The sequence below is a fragment of the Epinephelus lanceolatus genome, chromosome 23 (genome assembly GCF_041903045.1).
Source record: "Epinephelus lanceolatus isolate andai-2023 chromosome 23, ASM4190304v1, whole genome shotgun sequence".
Taxonomy (NCBI): Eukaryota; Metazoa; Chordata; class Actinopteri; order Perciformes; family Serranidae; genus Epinephelus; species Epinephelus lanceolatus.
In genome coordinates, this window is record NC_135756.1 from 17,965,277 (window position 1) to 17,981,836 (window position 16,560).

Genomic DNA, 16,560 nt, shown 5'->3' on the forward strand with positions numbered 1-16,560 from the left:
TGAAAACAGTCATAGTATAGTATGTCATAAAAATGTGATAAAAAAACAGTCATAGTATAGCATGTGATAAAAATGTGATTAAAACAGTCATAGCATAGTATGTCATAAAAATGTGATAAACAGTCATAGTATATAGTATGGGATAAAAATGTGATTAAAACAGTCATAGTATAGTATGCCATAAAAATGTAATGAAAACAGTCATAGTATAGTATGTCATAAAAATGTGATAAAAAACAGTCATAGTATAGTATGTCATAAAAATGTGATTAAAACAGTCATAGTATAGTATGTCATAAAAATGTGATAAACAGTCATAGTATATAGTATGGGATAAAAATGTGATTAAAACAGTCATAGTATAGTATGCCATAAAAATGTAATGAAAACAGTCATAGTATAGTATGTCATAAAAATGTGATTAAAACAGTCATAGTATAGTATGTCATAAAAATGTGATAAACAGTCATAGTATATAGTATGGGATAAAAATGTGATTAAAACAGTCATAGTATAGTATGCCATAAAAATGTAATGAAAACAGTCATAGTATAGTATGGGATAAAAATGTGATTAAAACAGTCATAGTATAGTATGCCATAAAAATGTAATGAAAACAGTCATAGTATAGTATGTCATCAAAATGTAATGAAAACAGTCATAGTATAGTATGTCATAAAAATGTGATAAAAAACAGTCATAGTATAGCATGTGATAAAAATGTGATTAAAACAGTCATAGTATAGTATGTCATAAAAATGTGATAAACAGTCATAGTATATAGTATGGGATAAAAATGTGATTAAAACAGTCATAGTATAGTATGCCATAACAATGTAATGAAAACAGTCATAGTATAGTATGGGATAAAAATGTGATTAAAACAGTCATAGTATAGTATGTCATAAAAATGTGATTAAAACAGTCATAGTATAGTATGTCATAAAAATGTGATAAACAGTCATAGTATATAGTATGGGATAAAAATGTGATTAAAACAGTCATAGTATAGTATGCCATAAAAATGTAATGAAAACAGTCATAGTATAGTATGTCATAAAAATGTAATGAAAACAGTCATAGTATAGTATGTCATAAAAATGTGATAAAAAACAGTCATAGTATAGTATGTGATAAAAATGTGATTAAAACAGTCATAGTATAGTATGTCATCAAAATGTGATAAACAGTCATAGTATAGTATGTCATAAAAATGTGATAAAAAACAGTCATAGTATAGTATGTCATAAAATGTGATAAAAACAGTCATAGTATAGTATGTGATAAAAATGTGATTAAAACAGTCATAGTATAGTATGTGATAAAGATGTGATTAAAACATTCATAGTATAGTATGTCATCAAAATGTGATAAACAGTCATAGTATAGTATGTCATAAAAATGTGATAAAAAACAGTCATAGTATAGTATGTCATAAAATGTGATAAAAACAGTCATAGTATAGTATGTGATAAAAATGTGATTAAAACAGTCATAGTATAGTATGTGATAAAAATGTGATAAACAGTCATAGTATAGTATGTGATAAAAATGTGATAAACAGTCATAGTATAGTATGTGATAAAAATGTGATAAACAGTCATAGTATAGTATGTGATAAAAATGTGATAGAAACAGTCATAGTATAGTATGTCATCAAAATGTAATGAAAACAGTCATAGTATGTCATAAAAATGTGATAAACAGTCATAGTATAGTATGTCATAAAAATGTAATGAAAACAGTCATAGTATAGTATGTCATAAAAATGTGATAAAAAACAGTCATAGTATGTGATAAAAATGTGATTAAAACAGTCATAGTATAGTATGTCAAAAATGTAATGAAAACAGTCATAGTATAGTATGTCATCAAAATGTGATAAACAGTCATAGTATAGTATGTCATCAAAATGTGATTAAAACAGTCATAGTATAGTATGTCATTAAAATGTGATTAAAACAGTCATAGTATAGTATGTGATAAAAATGTGATAAAAACAGTCATAGCATAGTATGTCATAAAAACGTGAGAAAGTCATAGCATAGTATGTCATGAAAATGTGATTAAAACAGTCATAGTATAGTATGTGATAAAGATGTGATTAAAACATTCATAGTATAGTATGTCATCAAAATGTGATAAACAGTCATAGTATAGTATGTCATAAAAATGTGATAAAAAACAGTCATAGTATAGTATGTCATAAAATGTGATAAAAACAGTCATAGTATAGTATGTGATAAAAATGTGATTAAAACAGTCATAGTATAGTATGTGATAAAAATGTGATAAACAGTCATAGTATAGTATGTGATAAAAATGTGATAAACAGTCATAGTATAGTATGTGATAAAAATGTGATAAACAGTCATAGTATAGTATGTGATAAAAATGTGATAGAAACAGTCATAGTATAGTATGTCATCAAAATGTAATGAAAACAGTCATAGTATGTCATAAAAATGTGATAAACAGTCATAGTATAGTATGTCATAAAAATGTAATGAAAACAGTCATAGTATAGTATGTCATAAAAATGTGATAAAAAACAGTCATAGTATGTGATAAAAATGTGATTAAAACAGTCATAGTATAGTATGTCAAAAATGTAATGAAAACAGTCATAGTATAGTATGTCATCAAAATGTGATAAACAGTCATAGTATAGTATGTCATCAAAATGTGATTAAAACAGTCATAGTATAGTATGTCATTAAAATGTGATTAAAACAGTCATAGTATAGTATGTGATAAAAATGTGATAAAAACAGTCATAGCATAGTATGTCATAAAAACGTGAGAAAGTCATAGCATAGTATGTCATGAAAATGTGATTAAAACAGTCATAGTATAGTATGTCATCAAATTGTGTTGAAAACAGTCATAGTTTTTATCACATTTTTTTTATCACATACTATACTATGACTGTTTTTATCACATTTTTATGTAATAAAGTTAATGTTTTATCAATGTAAGCATTGCTGTCTACAAAGTTGGAAATTATATGTAATTATGGGGGGTACTGAAAAACCAACAAAAGAATCTGAGTCGACATCCATTTATTTTAATTTTTATTATAAAAATGTAGACCTTGTGGACAGACCAGTTCACAAAAAAATCTAAATATTCAGACTCTTTGAAAACAGAATCACAACATAGAGTCCTTTACCTAGATTCATTTTCAAACATACATTTCAAACTTATTTGTTCCTTAAAAACAGTAAAACGTGCCTCTTCTTTCCGACGAGCTTGAGAAACAACCTTTACAAATGAATGACGAAAGAACAAAAAGCACAATGCCAAAAAGTACACAATAATACAACTTAAAGTATTTCCAAAGGGAAACATATTTTTAAAGCATGATGCTGCAAATACATTCTTTTTTTTTTTTTTTCAGCACAGACAAACAAAAACAAACGGTAAAATAAGCACTTTGGTCTTCCTCCTCAAACACACTGAAGATGATTATGCTAGCATTTTTTATGAATAATGAAGTTAGTTTCAGTTAGCATGATGCTAACTCGTTAACTGAGGCAACCACAGCGTTTTAATCACATTGAAGATAGTTTCTGTGGGTATAACTTCATGTACCATTTGGGATCTACTTCAGGGTGTGATGTGAATTGTCGATACAATATTCTGAAGTTCAGAGCTCGCATTCTGTTGAACAGCAAACACGTACTGTGTCAAGCAGGTGAGGTACAATAAAAAAAATCTCTTTGACATTCAAACAAGATGTAACTTCTATTCTTCCATTTTAAATCTGTTTTTAAAGTGCATATTTTCATTCACGTTCCGACCTGTTTTAACTGCAGTGGCTAACTTTTAATTTTGATCAGTGCCAATTGTCATGCACACAAATCTACAAATTAATTAGCTCTGGGAATTTGATATCAAATTCTATATAAGATCCACCATGACGAATCAGTCTACCGTTGACCAACACTATCTGACCAGACAGTCCAAAACATTTTCCAGGACTTAAACTCTTCGAGCTGTTATGATATGCGGGATATATTATAATTACATTTGAAGGTGTTCAACTAAACTGCAGCACAGCCACAATACTAAAATATTCCTTTTTGACAGGAGTTCCAAAAAGCTAAATTGAATTATTATTAAATGTATTTCTTTAGCCAAGTAAATGTGGTGTTGTACATTATTATTATTTGCTTTAGAATAGAATAATAAACTGTATCCAAAATCACTCCTTTGTTTACTCATTCACTGTTTCTTGTAGACCCAATACTTTACTGTAAACTCATATTTCGGACACTTATAAATCCATCATTTACGACACAAACTGCAGTCATTTTGCGCACGTGTAACAAAAATGTACAATCCCTTGTTGGATTTTGTATAAAGCAACAGTGTCACTCAGAATTCAGACAAACAAAATGGTGAACAAGAAATGCAGTAAGTAAGGAGTGATTTCAGACACGGGGTGTTTCTCAAAGTCAAGGAAGGATCCTTACATGGCTGAATTTCAAGGATGCTACGTCATCAAATCCCGCCGAAGGACAGTTCCAGTGTCAAGCATCCTTCAATTCTACCAAGGACAGAGACCTTCCTTTAGAGAATGTTCAAGGATGCATGTGTGTATCCTCAGCGGGTATAAAGTACCCACAGTTCTTTGCGCACGATTTGCTGGAAGTGAAGGCAGGGCCTCTTCAATGAAACTTTCACCATTTATTATCCATTTATCTGGATAAATAAAAACACTGCTTAACCTCCCGAGACCCTGTGTCTTCATATGAGGACATCACATTTGGGTTTACTTGACCGTATACTTCATTCTACTTAACTCAGACCTGTTGTCCTCGTTTGTGGACACTTTTTTGTGCCATCTAGTGGCAGTAAGAGCACAATACACTAATCCATGTAGAAACATTTTACGATTTAAACTTGTTTACCTATGATTAACTATGTTTGCAGTTTGGTATGGCAACAAATTTGACCAAATTTAGCAACAGTAACAAAATAAGACGCTGTTAATTAGGAAGTACTCGTTTGAAGACACTAGGACTTTGTTATCGTTGACAATGTTTCGTTTTTTATATTTATCGGGTCCTACTGATCCCAAATAGCTAGGAGAAATTAAAAAGGCATACCACACAAAAGTTCAGGTCTCAGGAGGTTAAATAGTTCGACATTAGAGAGTGCCGAAATTATCACAGTACCCAGAAACCCCCCCCCCCCCCCCCCCCCCCCCAATTCCCCAGAAGGTTAATGATGTACACCTGAGGACACTCGTTAGCCTGTTCCAATGTGTGTTTATCGAATGCTAGGAAGGACTCTTGCCTTGCCTCTGTAGGATCCTTCCTTGAAGGTATGGCCTATCAAAGAAGGATCCTTGACTTCCAGGAAAAAAAAAAAAAATCTGTGTAAATTTACACAAACAATGAATCAGGATCATCAAGGAAACAAGAAAACTGCATGTGATCAGAGCTAATCAGAAGCTAAAGGAAGTGATTATGTTTACTAATTTAGGATGTTTCACCTGCAGCAAATAGGCCAAAGTTAGAAGTTGTCACGCTCTAACGGAAATCAATAACGGATCGTCTTCTGTGAGGACGTGAGACTACAGTACACACGTTATTACTGGAAATACTGTCAAACCCAGGTATCAGGGTCATGAAATTAAAACTAAAAAAAGAAAAGAAAAATCAGTTTAAACTTCAGAGTTTTCTGTAAATGTCACCTGTTCTCCACGTTCTATTATTTCCATTAACTGGATGATTGTGTCTTTGCAGTGCTGATGTCATCTGGCATTGCGCCTCTCCTGGTGAGAACAAAACCTGGGAACAGTTATCTCAAGTAAGTCAGCAGATTAAAAACGTCACCTGCAGAACGGTGATGTTAACATCCATTAACAGATATGTAAATGTAATTATTAAAAAGCGCTTACACCTGGGAGCTGGTACGAGTAGAGGTTTGTTAAATGCCAGGAATACTCTGTGGTTTAAAGCGTCTTCTACAAAATAATTTATTAAACTGTAACCATTAGTTTGCGTTTAAACTAGAGAGTCACCTCGACTAATTCCAATTTCTTTTCTGTATGAAGAAAACCACTGGACTAACACATGTATTTTTAAAACAGACTTTAAGGTCGTAACAGAGTTTGAAGTTTTGTTTCAAAATGTGCTCAACATATAAATAATAACTTTCAGTTTAAGAAAAAAGAACACAAAAATGACAATGAATGATTGTTGTCCCGTCGGCAGCTCCGAACTTCACCTTCAAATGTGTGGTTGAGCTGAAATGAAAACTGAACTGGTGGAAACGCAGCTGAGAACCTAAACCATCACGTTAAACATAATTTATGCTTAATAATACTAACACTTTTTGTAGACAGGTAAAATAACAACGCGTTGTTTTGTGTTGTGGAACACACAAATGAAACAAACTACAATTGAAATAAACCCTAAGTAAAAACACTGAGTGGGTAAATAAATAGTGTAATTGCACAAAGTGGGAACGTTGAAGGTGAAAGCACTCCGATATGTCGAGGCCGACGTTCAGTCTTTGAGTCAGTCGACCGTTAGATCGATCAGTCAGACGAGCATTCAGGTAGTCAGTCAGTGAGAGTGAAGGTCGACGCTGGTTCTCTCTTCACTGTCATGATTTGATCTTCCACAGCTGTGAACAGAAACACAGACACAAACCTGCTGGTTTATTCATGTTTAAACACACAGCATATAATCAGTTAGGTCAAATGCTATACTATGATTATTTTAAATGACATACTATATGTACTGAGACTTATGTACAGATTTACTTCTGTGCCAGCAAGCTAATTTACTAGTGATGATCATTTATTTTGCTGTACTAAAATTGTAACTGTGAAATGAATGCAGTCAGTGCATATTTTCTGTGTAAATATGCATGTTGAGCTCAACTTTGGTGAGCTTGTGCTGTAGACCAATATCAAAATGTCTTCAGTGTTGACCCTGACGGAACGAAGAAGCACACACGTACCTTCAGGTTAAACCCTAATAGGTCAGATATGACTCCCGACACGGCGGACAGGATGACCACCTGGGTGATGTTGTAGAGCAGAGGGTTCATAGTCAAACCGTACAACCTGAAAGGAGTATCCAACTCCTGCAGCCAGAGAGGAGGGGAGGGGAAAACAGGAGTTAAGATTACAGAGCGTATTTAAGAGTTAATAAAAAGACTGTTGTTGCAGGGATTGGAATAAATAAAGAGCTCTGCCTCAACTAGATGTTAAGAATCCTGATAATGAAGTGTATTAAAATGACTCTTAAAGGAGCTGTGAGGACAGACGTTACCTTGAGTAGTTTGGTAGCCAGTTTTAAGACGTTGTTGACCAGTGTCAGCTCCTCCTTCTTGTTTGGCTTCTTCTCCATCTTCAGATACAGGTTGATCTGTAAAACACACAACAGATCAGTGTCAGTAGCCCCTTTTACGCTGCCAGATTTTCCGTGAATGTTGGGCCATTTTGCCGGCAAGCTGCGAGCGTTTAGACACACAGAGCCGGATTGGCAAGTTGATCCGAGGTGCCCAATTTTCCGCCTTGTAGGGTAGTCATATTGACATAACCCTTTTAGTTTAAACAGACCGAGGTGGCCTTCCACAACGGGAGGGGCTGTTGAAGACTTGTGGGAGGAGCTGTTGATGACGCCGCACGCAAACCTGACAGACACTGTAAAGATGAGCAACTGGGGAGACAAAGAATTGCGCGCCCTCCTTGTCCTCGCAAACAAAGAGGCCATTAACGGTCAGATGACAGGGACCGTGAAGGACGGGCTGACTTACAAGAGAATCGCCGAAGGACTGACCAGCCACGGCTTCCCTCCCACGTCACTGTTTATGTCACACAATGAGCTACACGTTTTGTTACTTGCTCACGCCCCCATTGCCCCGAAAAAGGCGCATTCTGTATAAACAAAAGTAGCTAGGCAGCATTTTGCTGCACTCCCCGATTTTGCTTTTATACTGCCAATGCTGAACGAAGACTGACTGGGCTTTGCTGCAAATTTGCACAACTCCTATCTTAGTCTTGCCACCAGACAATCAGAGATCTCCGCCTTCTGATAGTCTGGGGACACTCCTTTCTAAAGTGTGTTTAACACACCGGAGAAAACGGCTGGCAACGAAGCAACCTCTTGCATTTTTGAAAAGAACACGCCCTCCCGGAAATGTGCACTCCCCCTTTTCTCGTCCGCAAGGAAACAAACACACAGAGAGCTTGAAAATGGATGCCGAGAGATTTAATTAACTCCGTTTTATCAAACGTGTGCTCAGTCCACAACATTGTGGAAATGAAGGACTTATAGCGACTTTGTTTAAAACTTTTAACGCAGTTGGACTATGTTTATGAGCACAAGACTTCAGCGAGCCACCGAAGGACCGCCCTGCAGATTTACTATTGGTTCTGCAACATAGGGAGTCTGCTCCTATCTAAAAAGGGCTGTTGCAGGAAGACGTGTCTGCTGTGTGGTTAAACATGTATGTTCTGAGTGTACCTGTTCAGTGAGCAGTATGGAGGTGTTGCTGTACTTCTTGCTGGTCTCGGAGCCCAGAGTGACGAACCTGAGCAGGAACAGAGACAGACTGGAGCACCAGATCACCAGCTCCCAGTTATAGTGACACTCCAGGAACGTTTCATGGACGTGGAGCAACTGGAGGACGAGAGGTAGGTACATTAATCAGTCTGTGGAGATGTTTCATTTGGTACAAATTGTCTTATATTCAGTCTCAAGCATCAAAGCTCTCTGAATAACTAAGAGCCATGTGTAGAATTTGAACATTTTGGCGCCTCCCAGTGGTTGTGGCAAGAATCAACACTGACTTAACCAGTTTTCACTGAGGTTAACAAAATATGATTTAATTACAAAAACAATTTACTTGTTGTTGCTTAATTAAAAATCAATTCAAAACTGAGGTAAAGTAAACCTGAAAACAGTGGTGGAAGGTAACTAAGTTTATTTACTCAGGTACTTTACTTAAATACAAATTTCAGGTAGTTTATCTCAGGTTTTCATGCCACTTTTCTACTTCTACTCCAGAAAAAGTTTTACTTTTGACTTCACTACCCTTGATTTGACAGCTTCAGTTACTTAACAAATTAAGATCTTTGCATATAAAACACACAAAAAGTTTTCGTATAAATTAAACTACCCAATAGTTTATATAGGTGCAGCGTAAATGATTAGTCAATAAAGTGTCAGAACATTAATTTGCAATTATTTTGATGAATGAAATGTGAAGATTTGCTGCTGTCCTTATGGTATTGTCAGTGACAACTACAATAGAAAAACTAGACTAAAGCCAGATCTGTAGCTGACATGCTTTTACATCTTTTTGTGTTTGTCACACGATGTGAAATGATCATAAATGTTGACTGTAATCCAGCCACTCCTAAACTAACAGGTTTAATGTGGCTGTAATGATGTGACCCAATCAGATCTTACCTGGGCGCAGCAGATGAAGACAACAGACAGAGTGAGCAGGAAGGCAGATGACACAATCACATCCACTGAACGCTGAGGACCCCGTCTCTGCAAATACAACGGGACTCAATCTAACTACAGTTCATTTTGTTCAAGCTGTCCAGCTCCCAAATTAACAGATACATTTGTAGTATTTAACATAGATGCTTATTTTATTTTATATGATTAATTGCATTAATTAACAGTCAGAAGTGAGAGACTGAACTGACATCACAGCTGCGGTACATTTTTAAAGAGGGTGTGAACGTCATCAGTGAGCTACCTTGAGGTAGGAGCGTAGCGACAGCCACATCTTGATGTTCTGAACTTTCTTCAGCCTAAAATGGGGGACTTCAGACTTCCTGGCTCTGCGCGCTGAAGTCAGGTGACCAAATAGCTTGGCAAACAGTAGCCTCTGAAACAACCAACAACATTAATAAGTTTAATCAGAAATGACAGGAGAGTTCAGGTGAGTATCCATCGAAGAAAAACCAAACCTCACCTGTTTGTAGGTCCTCTCTGCTACGCTGAGCAGGAAGAAGAAGAGCCATATGAGGCAAACGCGCACCACGAAGCTGAGTGTTACCATGGTGATGACCAAGGCGTCTGATCCAGACCCGCCTCCCAGCGCCACAGAGAGCAGCTCATTGGCTGAGAGTGTGGTCAGCTGATCCAAGTCACGGTACTGAGCCAGCCTGCAGGAGGTGGACAAAGACTGAGTTAAACAGCCAGTATCCAAATTTTGCATACTTTTGTGCTACTGACAGTTTGTAATATGTGATACCTCACTAAATTTAAAATACGTGGCACAATTTATTTATTTCTTAAATATTTCTCCAATCCATTTTTCCATGGTATTTAATTGTTTTTAGATGTTAACACGTTGAAAGGACGTATGTTGTACCTGTACGCGAAAGGTGTGAGGCCGAGCGTCACTGAAACCAGGTTCCCAAAGATCTGGTAACCAATACCAGGAGTGTAGAGATTCACCTGCGTCAGGAGGCAGAGAAAAGTCGTGTTTTAATAATTCTCCACCTCCATTTGTTGTCTTACACTGAAAGTTAAAATATTAACTATACGCTTTCCTTTCAGGTTCACAGAAATCATCACTCACTCTGTTCATGATCATGCCGCTGATCTCCAGGACGGACATGTCGGCCTTCTTACACTCGTTTCCCTCCCACACGATGGCGCTCACTCTCTCCAAACCAGGGTTGGAGCTGTGCAGCCAGGGAACGTGACCCTGAGGGAGAAAACAAAAGGTATGCACATCAACATACACATTATTACTGACCTGACTTTGTAATACTATTCAAATGGGACACAGTAAGCAACCAAAAGTGTTTGGGATTTGTGGGTCAGGGCCTAGGTTTTAACACATCTGGTTGCAAAGTTAACATATTGAAATGTTGTTTTTTTTTGGGCTTTTTGCCTTTATTGGATAGGACGGTTTCAGAGTGAAAGGGGGACAGAGAGAGAGAAGATGACATGGCGCAAGAGGCCGTAGGCTGGAACTGAACCTGTGGCCACTGTGGCACAGACATTGCCTAGTATATGGGACACCTGCTCTATCCACTAAGCCTCAAGCCACAAAGTTAACATTTTTATACATATATTTAGCAGGTCAACTGTAAAGGGAATCTCGTCATTTAAGAACTGTTGAAAAAGCAGTTATATGTAACCAAGACATCTAAAAAAGACACATCTCAGTCAATTTAAGCTCAGTTTTTTGTTAGATTTCTACTAAAGGAATACTTCACCCACAAAATGATCATTTTTATATCAGTCACTCACCCTGAGTTACTTTGAATTTGTTAAGAAAACTCACATGCCTACATGAGGAACGAGGAATAAATAATAATAATGATAATAAACTATTTCCAATTATCAAACCTTTAATCTAATATGTTTATTATCTCGCCCCAAGCAAGCCTCATTTCTTATTTTAGAACGTTTACAGACCTGATGGAAAGGGTCGTCTCTGTATTCCTTTTTCGCAGGGGGACAGACAGGCGTCCCTCCTCCTTCTCCCTCTGTAAAGAAAAGGAGTCACGGTCACAGGCTGCAGACGTGTTTAAACAAACCAGTCATGAATGCTTCTTTATCTGTTCTTTACTGATCTGGTCTTCTGACCTGTCTCTGAGGTGCAGGATGATCTGCACTCGGCACAGTGCAGGAAGTCTTCCCACATCAGGTCCTCTGTCTCGGACTCATGTCGAGTGCTCTCTGAGTCCTGAGTCCTCAGACTGGAACATCTGGAGCTGCAGCTGGTGCCAGACTTAGGGACATCCTGAAAGACATGAGAAAAATATGAAAGGATATCTACTTTATGTCCTGTTCTCATTATTCTGATATAACATGATTACACAGCTTTGAGGAGTTAACGTGTTTCCTTCTGTGTGTGTGTGTGTGTGTGTGTTACCTCCACAGCATAGTGTTTCTTGTAGTGGTGTGTATTCTTGCGGTTTCTGAGCGTACAGTCGCTGTTCATTCTTTCCACTCCCCTGCGGAGGGCGCTGTAGGATGCTTCAGGGTCCTCCTCACTGGACGCCTCATCTGACGCTGGCTCCTAAAAGACACAAAACACATGTCAGACAAATCCTTTAGAGATTTTGTTGACCTGTAGTCAAACAGCACTTGTGTCTTAGGTTTGACAGATCACCTTGTTGCTGCTCGCCAGCAACAGCCCCGTGCTGCGGGGTGTGTGAGCGTGTGCCGGCTGGACGTGAGAGTTCCAGCACACCTCCTCCCCTCTGTTTAATGAATCGCATCTCTGTTCGTGGAGCTGAAGCCCCTCCTCGCTGCTGCGATTGGTCACCCGGCCGTCCAGCGACACGTAGCCGTTGTCTGTCTCCGTCGACTTGTCGATGGATAGTTTGGACTTCTTAGATCTGAGGGAGGACGCAGAGGAGGGCAGGAGAGATCGACAAGAAAAGACATATACAGACGGACAGATGGATACAGACAGTTATTAGGATACAAACACAGCAGGTCAGTGAGTTATGATGTCACATCTCTGAAGCTGACATGCAGATAAATCACACTAACAGGATGCATCAAACACAACAGTGTGAAACATTTGTACAAAAGTGGAAACGCCAATGTTGGAGAGAAGGTGTTGCAGAAAAATGAATGTAGTGACGACCTGCTGCTGCACTAACCAAGTAAAACAAAGCAGCACTGTAACTATAGTATCTTATAGGTGCATCTCCTCGTGCAGTCAGATTTTCTCATGATAATTACCAAACGTCTTAAAGTTAAAAAGGCAAACAAGTGAGTGAATGAGAGGATTAACGGCAGTATCACTGAGGAAAATGAACTGTCAGAGGTGGAAGTGTCTCGCGCTGAGAGCTGAAGTGTGTGCGACAGATAATCAATAGATGAAGAAACCAAATCAGGACTCATTTAGTGCTCAGTAATGTTCCACACTGTTGCACTCTGCTGACAGCTGGTCAAAGTCACAGCGTGGGGAGGAGGCAGCTGTCTGAGACAATCAAGACAAAATTCAAATCATAGACATTTGAGGAACTAGATCATTAATTTTATCCCAGCTAAGACAAACGCCCCACGCTTCTTTTGAACACAGCATGGTCAGTATGTCATGCACATCAACATCAGCTGCAAAGTCTCTCCGTTCCTCACAGAAAACAGCGGTGACAAAGACTAAAGATTGTTTCTGTTGGTACATTTTGGTGACTCAGGAATTAAGAGTTGTACAGCCAATAATCAGATGCCGCATATCAACATTGAGTGTTACATACATGGGTCATTTAAGGACAACTCACACAGAATTTTTCTCCTGACTTGTCGATTAAACGTTGCTACCCTTGCTAGTCAGCACCAGAAATACTAGTCAGTCAGACATATTAAAATAATTATTTTATGCTATTGCGTTCAGCCAATGAAAATGTTATTGTAATAATTAGGCATATTTTCTAAAGATGTATTTTCCTGAAAAATATTTTCTTCAATAAATATTATTTAACTTTCTTTAGTGCACTGTCGTCATGTTTGTATTAAAATAGTGCAATGTTCAAAATGCACAGTGCAGAGTGCCACACATTTCAACTGCATTCAAAATACGATTTGGTCATCGAAAAATGTAATTAATTATATTATTAATGATAATGTTTAACCTTGCAGATTAAATTGTGCTTAATTTTGACTGTTTTGTGAGTGTTTTCTTACTTTTAGCGTTGTCCACTTGTCTAATTTTAAACTTCCATTTTAAACATCACAGAAATTAGTTGTTAAGAACATCCCTACTCCAAATACTTTTCTAGTTATGAATTTTGGAGCTAAATTTAATTTTTGCAATCATATTCCTGCTTATTTTTTACTGGATTTGGTTGAACTTTGTACTGAACATCCAAAAAACTAAGGATAATTTCTAAATATGTTTTTAATTAAATTTTTTCTGTTGTTGTTGCTGTTTTAACATTAATCAAATAAATTAAACTTTTTTTTTTCAAACCAAGAATTTTTAATTTTCAAAAATTAACATCTCCACTAGTTTTCACTGTCTTGCAACTAAATTTCTATCACATACAGGAGTTTTAAGGTCCTGCATATTAAAAAAAAGTGCCACAGATCTTGCTGAAGATGAATAAGCTAATTTTTTTGATATTTTGACTATATTTTTTAAGATTCATTATTTTAATTTCATTAGATGTTCTTCATGGGGAAGTATTAATATCCATTGCATATATATGAATCATTTACAGCTGTTATATTACTCCTTTATTGTTTAATAATTTTTTGAAAATAGCTCATTTATGTACTTTTACCTAACTTTAAAATTACATTCAATGGGTTTATTTGTAATTGTGGTAGATATTTGTACCGTTGACTTCAAGGTTTTTAAACTGTGTGTGATACCTACTGAGCCTGTTTTTCATTGGGTTCAGGAATTTTCAAGTTAGAGCTTGTAATGACTAAGTTTGTTGCATGAAATGACCCACATCAACCTATACATTTTTTAAGACATTCTCTTGGAAGACTGAAGTTCAAAATGTGACAGGAGAGGAGGTGATGTTGCAGCTGAAGAAGCTTGGGTTAGGTTTGAGGCCGGAGGCTGGGGTTCAGCTCTTGACTCTGTATTTCAGTTAAAACATAAAGACATAAAGTGTGTAAGAGCAACCAGTAAGACTGTTTACTGGCTGAAGACATAACCTGTGTAATAATCTTACAAGAAAAAATCCTAAAATTTACCAGTTTCACTGTAAAGACATAATTTATTAAAACTAAAACTGGCAAAAAACATTATCTTGGATCATTTACTGAACTGAACCCCAGTCCTGTCTCTGTACATCGTCTCATTTTAGGAAGATGGGAAACAAAAATACACACCCAGCTTTACAGATATCATGCCAGAAATCTTGGAAGAGAGCGCCCAGGCTGTATGTGGTGCTGGCTGAGTGGGAGTGTGGCGCCCCCTCCTGTGTGTTATCGGTAGTGCTAGACCCGTCGCCTTCCCTATGCACCTCCATCTGAGATGCCTTCCTCAACTTCCTTCAGTTTGGAAAGAATACAGGGTGGAGAGAGACTTAGAGAGGACCTGGAGGCTAATACGACCTGAAACTACAGCAGTGTGTCCAACAAGAACCTGGCTGCTTTTTATATTGACATGTTATCAGGTGTTTACAGTACAAAAAAATTCTGACATTAGACAGTGCCATGTTTCAATGAGCAAAGCACTGCTATCGAAAACTCAGGTTCTCCGCTGGACACAGAGGCTGATACAGTTAAAAGGCAAATTCTACCAAAATACTCTTTTAGATTATTATTCTGCAAAAGTAGATATTTTCATTTAAAAAATTAAAAATGGTTGATTCTGAAGACATGATCTGAGTTGACTAAAAAAGATTTATCATGTCTTGTATTGATGAAAGACAATGTTAAATATAAAGGTTTTTTAAAGTCAGGTATACAATAAATGTCTGAGATGTTAAGATGTGATAATGAAGCATTACTTTTTAACACAAATCCTTTTTTTCGTGAGGAAATTGTACTTTAGTGTCTACTTTTGCAGGATAATAAAGTAAGAGACTTTGCAGAGCTGCTCCTTAACAACTTGATAAAGGACACAGAGGAGAGGTGAAGGACAGGACTGTTGTGTTTTGGTTTACAAATTAAAAAGCAGGATAAACAGGATGTTCATAAAGGCTTTAATCTATCTCTGCTAGAAATGCTACAGTCATTGCTGGTTTTGAACATACACTGTATAAAAGAAGTGGACATAGCCGCTGTGACGTCACCCAATGGTTTGTGAAGTGCTGTTGTGAAGCCTTGAGTTTGGCGTTTTTGTCACTGCCATCCTGTTCTTGTTTTTCTTTTTCTTTTTTTTTTTTTTTTAGATGAGAGGGTGGATCTGACTGAGAACCCAAGGACACCACCCTGATAGTGACTTGTCAAACACAAGTGAATTCTGCACAACACTGCAATGTTGTAGCCTGGAAATCCAGACCCAAATCCAGAAAGATTTAGGTTCTGGCTATGAGTAATGTAAATGGCCCAACTCGAGGGGCGGCACCAAGCACGCATTTGAAAATATCACTGCACGCAATTGGATAACACTACGACCAATCAGAACAATACACGGGGTGGCGTATCCAGAGCTTAGCTACCAGCAGAGCTAACTGGTAGATTAGACTCTTGCTGTATCCGGTCGGCAAAACAGCAAAAACGTCCTTCTTGCAAAGGAAAGACTCGAGCGACGTCTTCTGTTCCTCTTTTAGAGAAAAATGTTGTCCAATCACCATAGTTTCCTGTGAGTCTGTCAATCATAGCAGCCCCTCATCAAACTCAATTACTTGTTTCTGGTTGTAGAGACACAAATGTGGCTGAAAGGCGTGGACAACAGACAAGACAAATCACCATGACAGAGGCTGTTAGATCCAGATCTTTTGCATGTGCGGAGATTGATACACGTGGTTAGTGGTAGGGGTAGGAATCCCAAGAGGATCCACGATACAATATTATCACAACACTTAAGTCAGGATACAATATTATTGTGATTTTAAATATGTTGGGATATGCTGAGTATTGTGAGAAAATATAATGTGATATATTGAGATTTACTACCACACATTTACAACTGTAA

General features: G+C 37.1%; 1 protein-coding gene across 2 annotated transcripts in view; it reads right to left on the bottom strand.

Moving 5' to 3' along the window:
- Positions 1-6,092: 6,092 nt before the first annotated feature.
- Positions 6,093-16,560, bottom strand: part of LOC117249183 (protein PHTF2) — a 65,914-nt gene continuing 55,446 nt past the window's right edge. Inside the window, exons 8-21 of one of the 2 annotated variants that reach the window (XM_033614634.2) lie at positions 14,808-14,969; positions 12,121-12,349; positions 11,881-12,027; positions 11,592-11,748; positions 11,421-11,491; positions 10,573-10,701; positions 10,363-10,448; positions 9,961-10,153; positions 9,742-9,873; positions 9,441-9,527; positions 8,493-8,648; positions 7,296-7,391; positions 6,982-7,107; positions 6,093-6,642 (exon numbers count right to left, since the gene is read on the bottom strand). In XM_033614634.2, coding sequence (XP_033470525.1) covers positions 6,622-6,642; positions 6,982-7,107; positions 7,296-7,391; positions 8,493-8,648; positions 9,441-9,527; positions 9,742-9,873; positions 9,961-10,153; positions 10,363-10,448; positions 10,573-10,701; positions 11,421-11,491; positions 11,592-11,748; positions 11,881-12,027; positions 12,121-12,349; positions 14,808-14,969 — 1,792 coding nt within the window. In that variant the 3' untranslated portion in view covers positions 6,093-6,621. The remainder of the gene's footprint in view (positions 6,643-6,981; positions 7,108-7,295; positions 7,392-8,492; positions 8,649-9,440; positions 9,528-9,741; positions 9,874-9,960; positions 10,154-10,362; positions 10,449-10,572; positions 10,702-11,420; positions 11,492-11,591; positions 11,749-11,880; positions 12,028-12,120; positions 12,350-14,807; positions 14,970-16,560) is intronic. The other variant, XM_078165508.1, reaches the window with a different exon arrangement.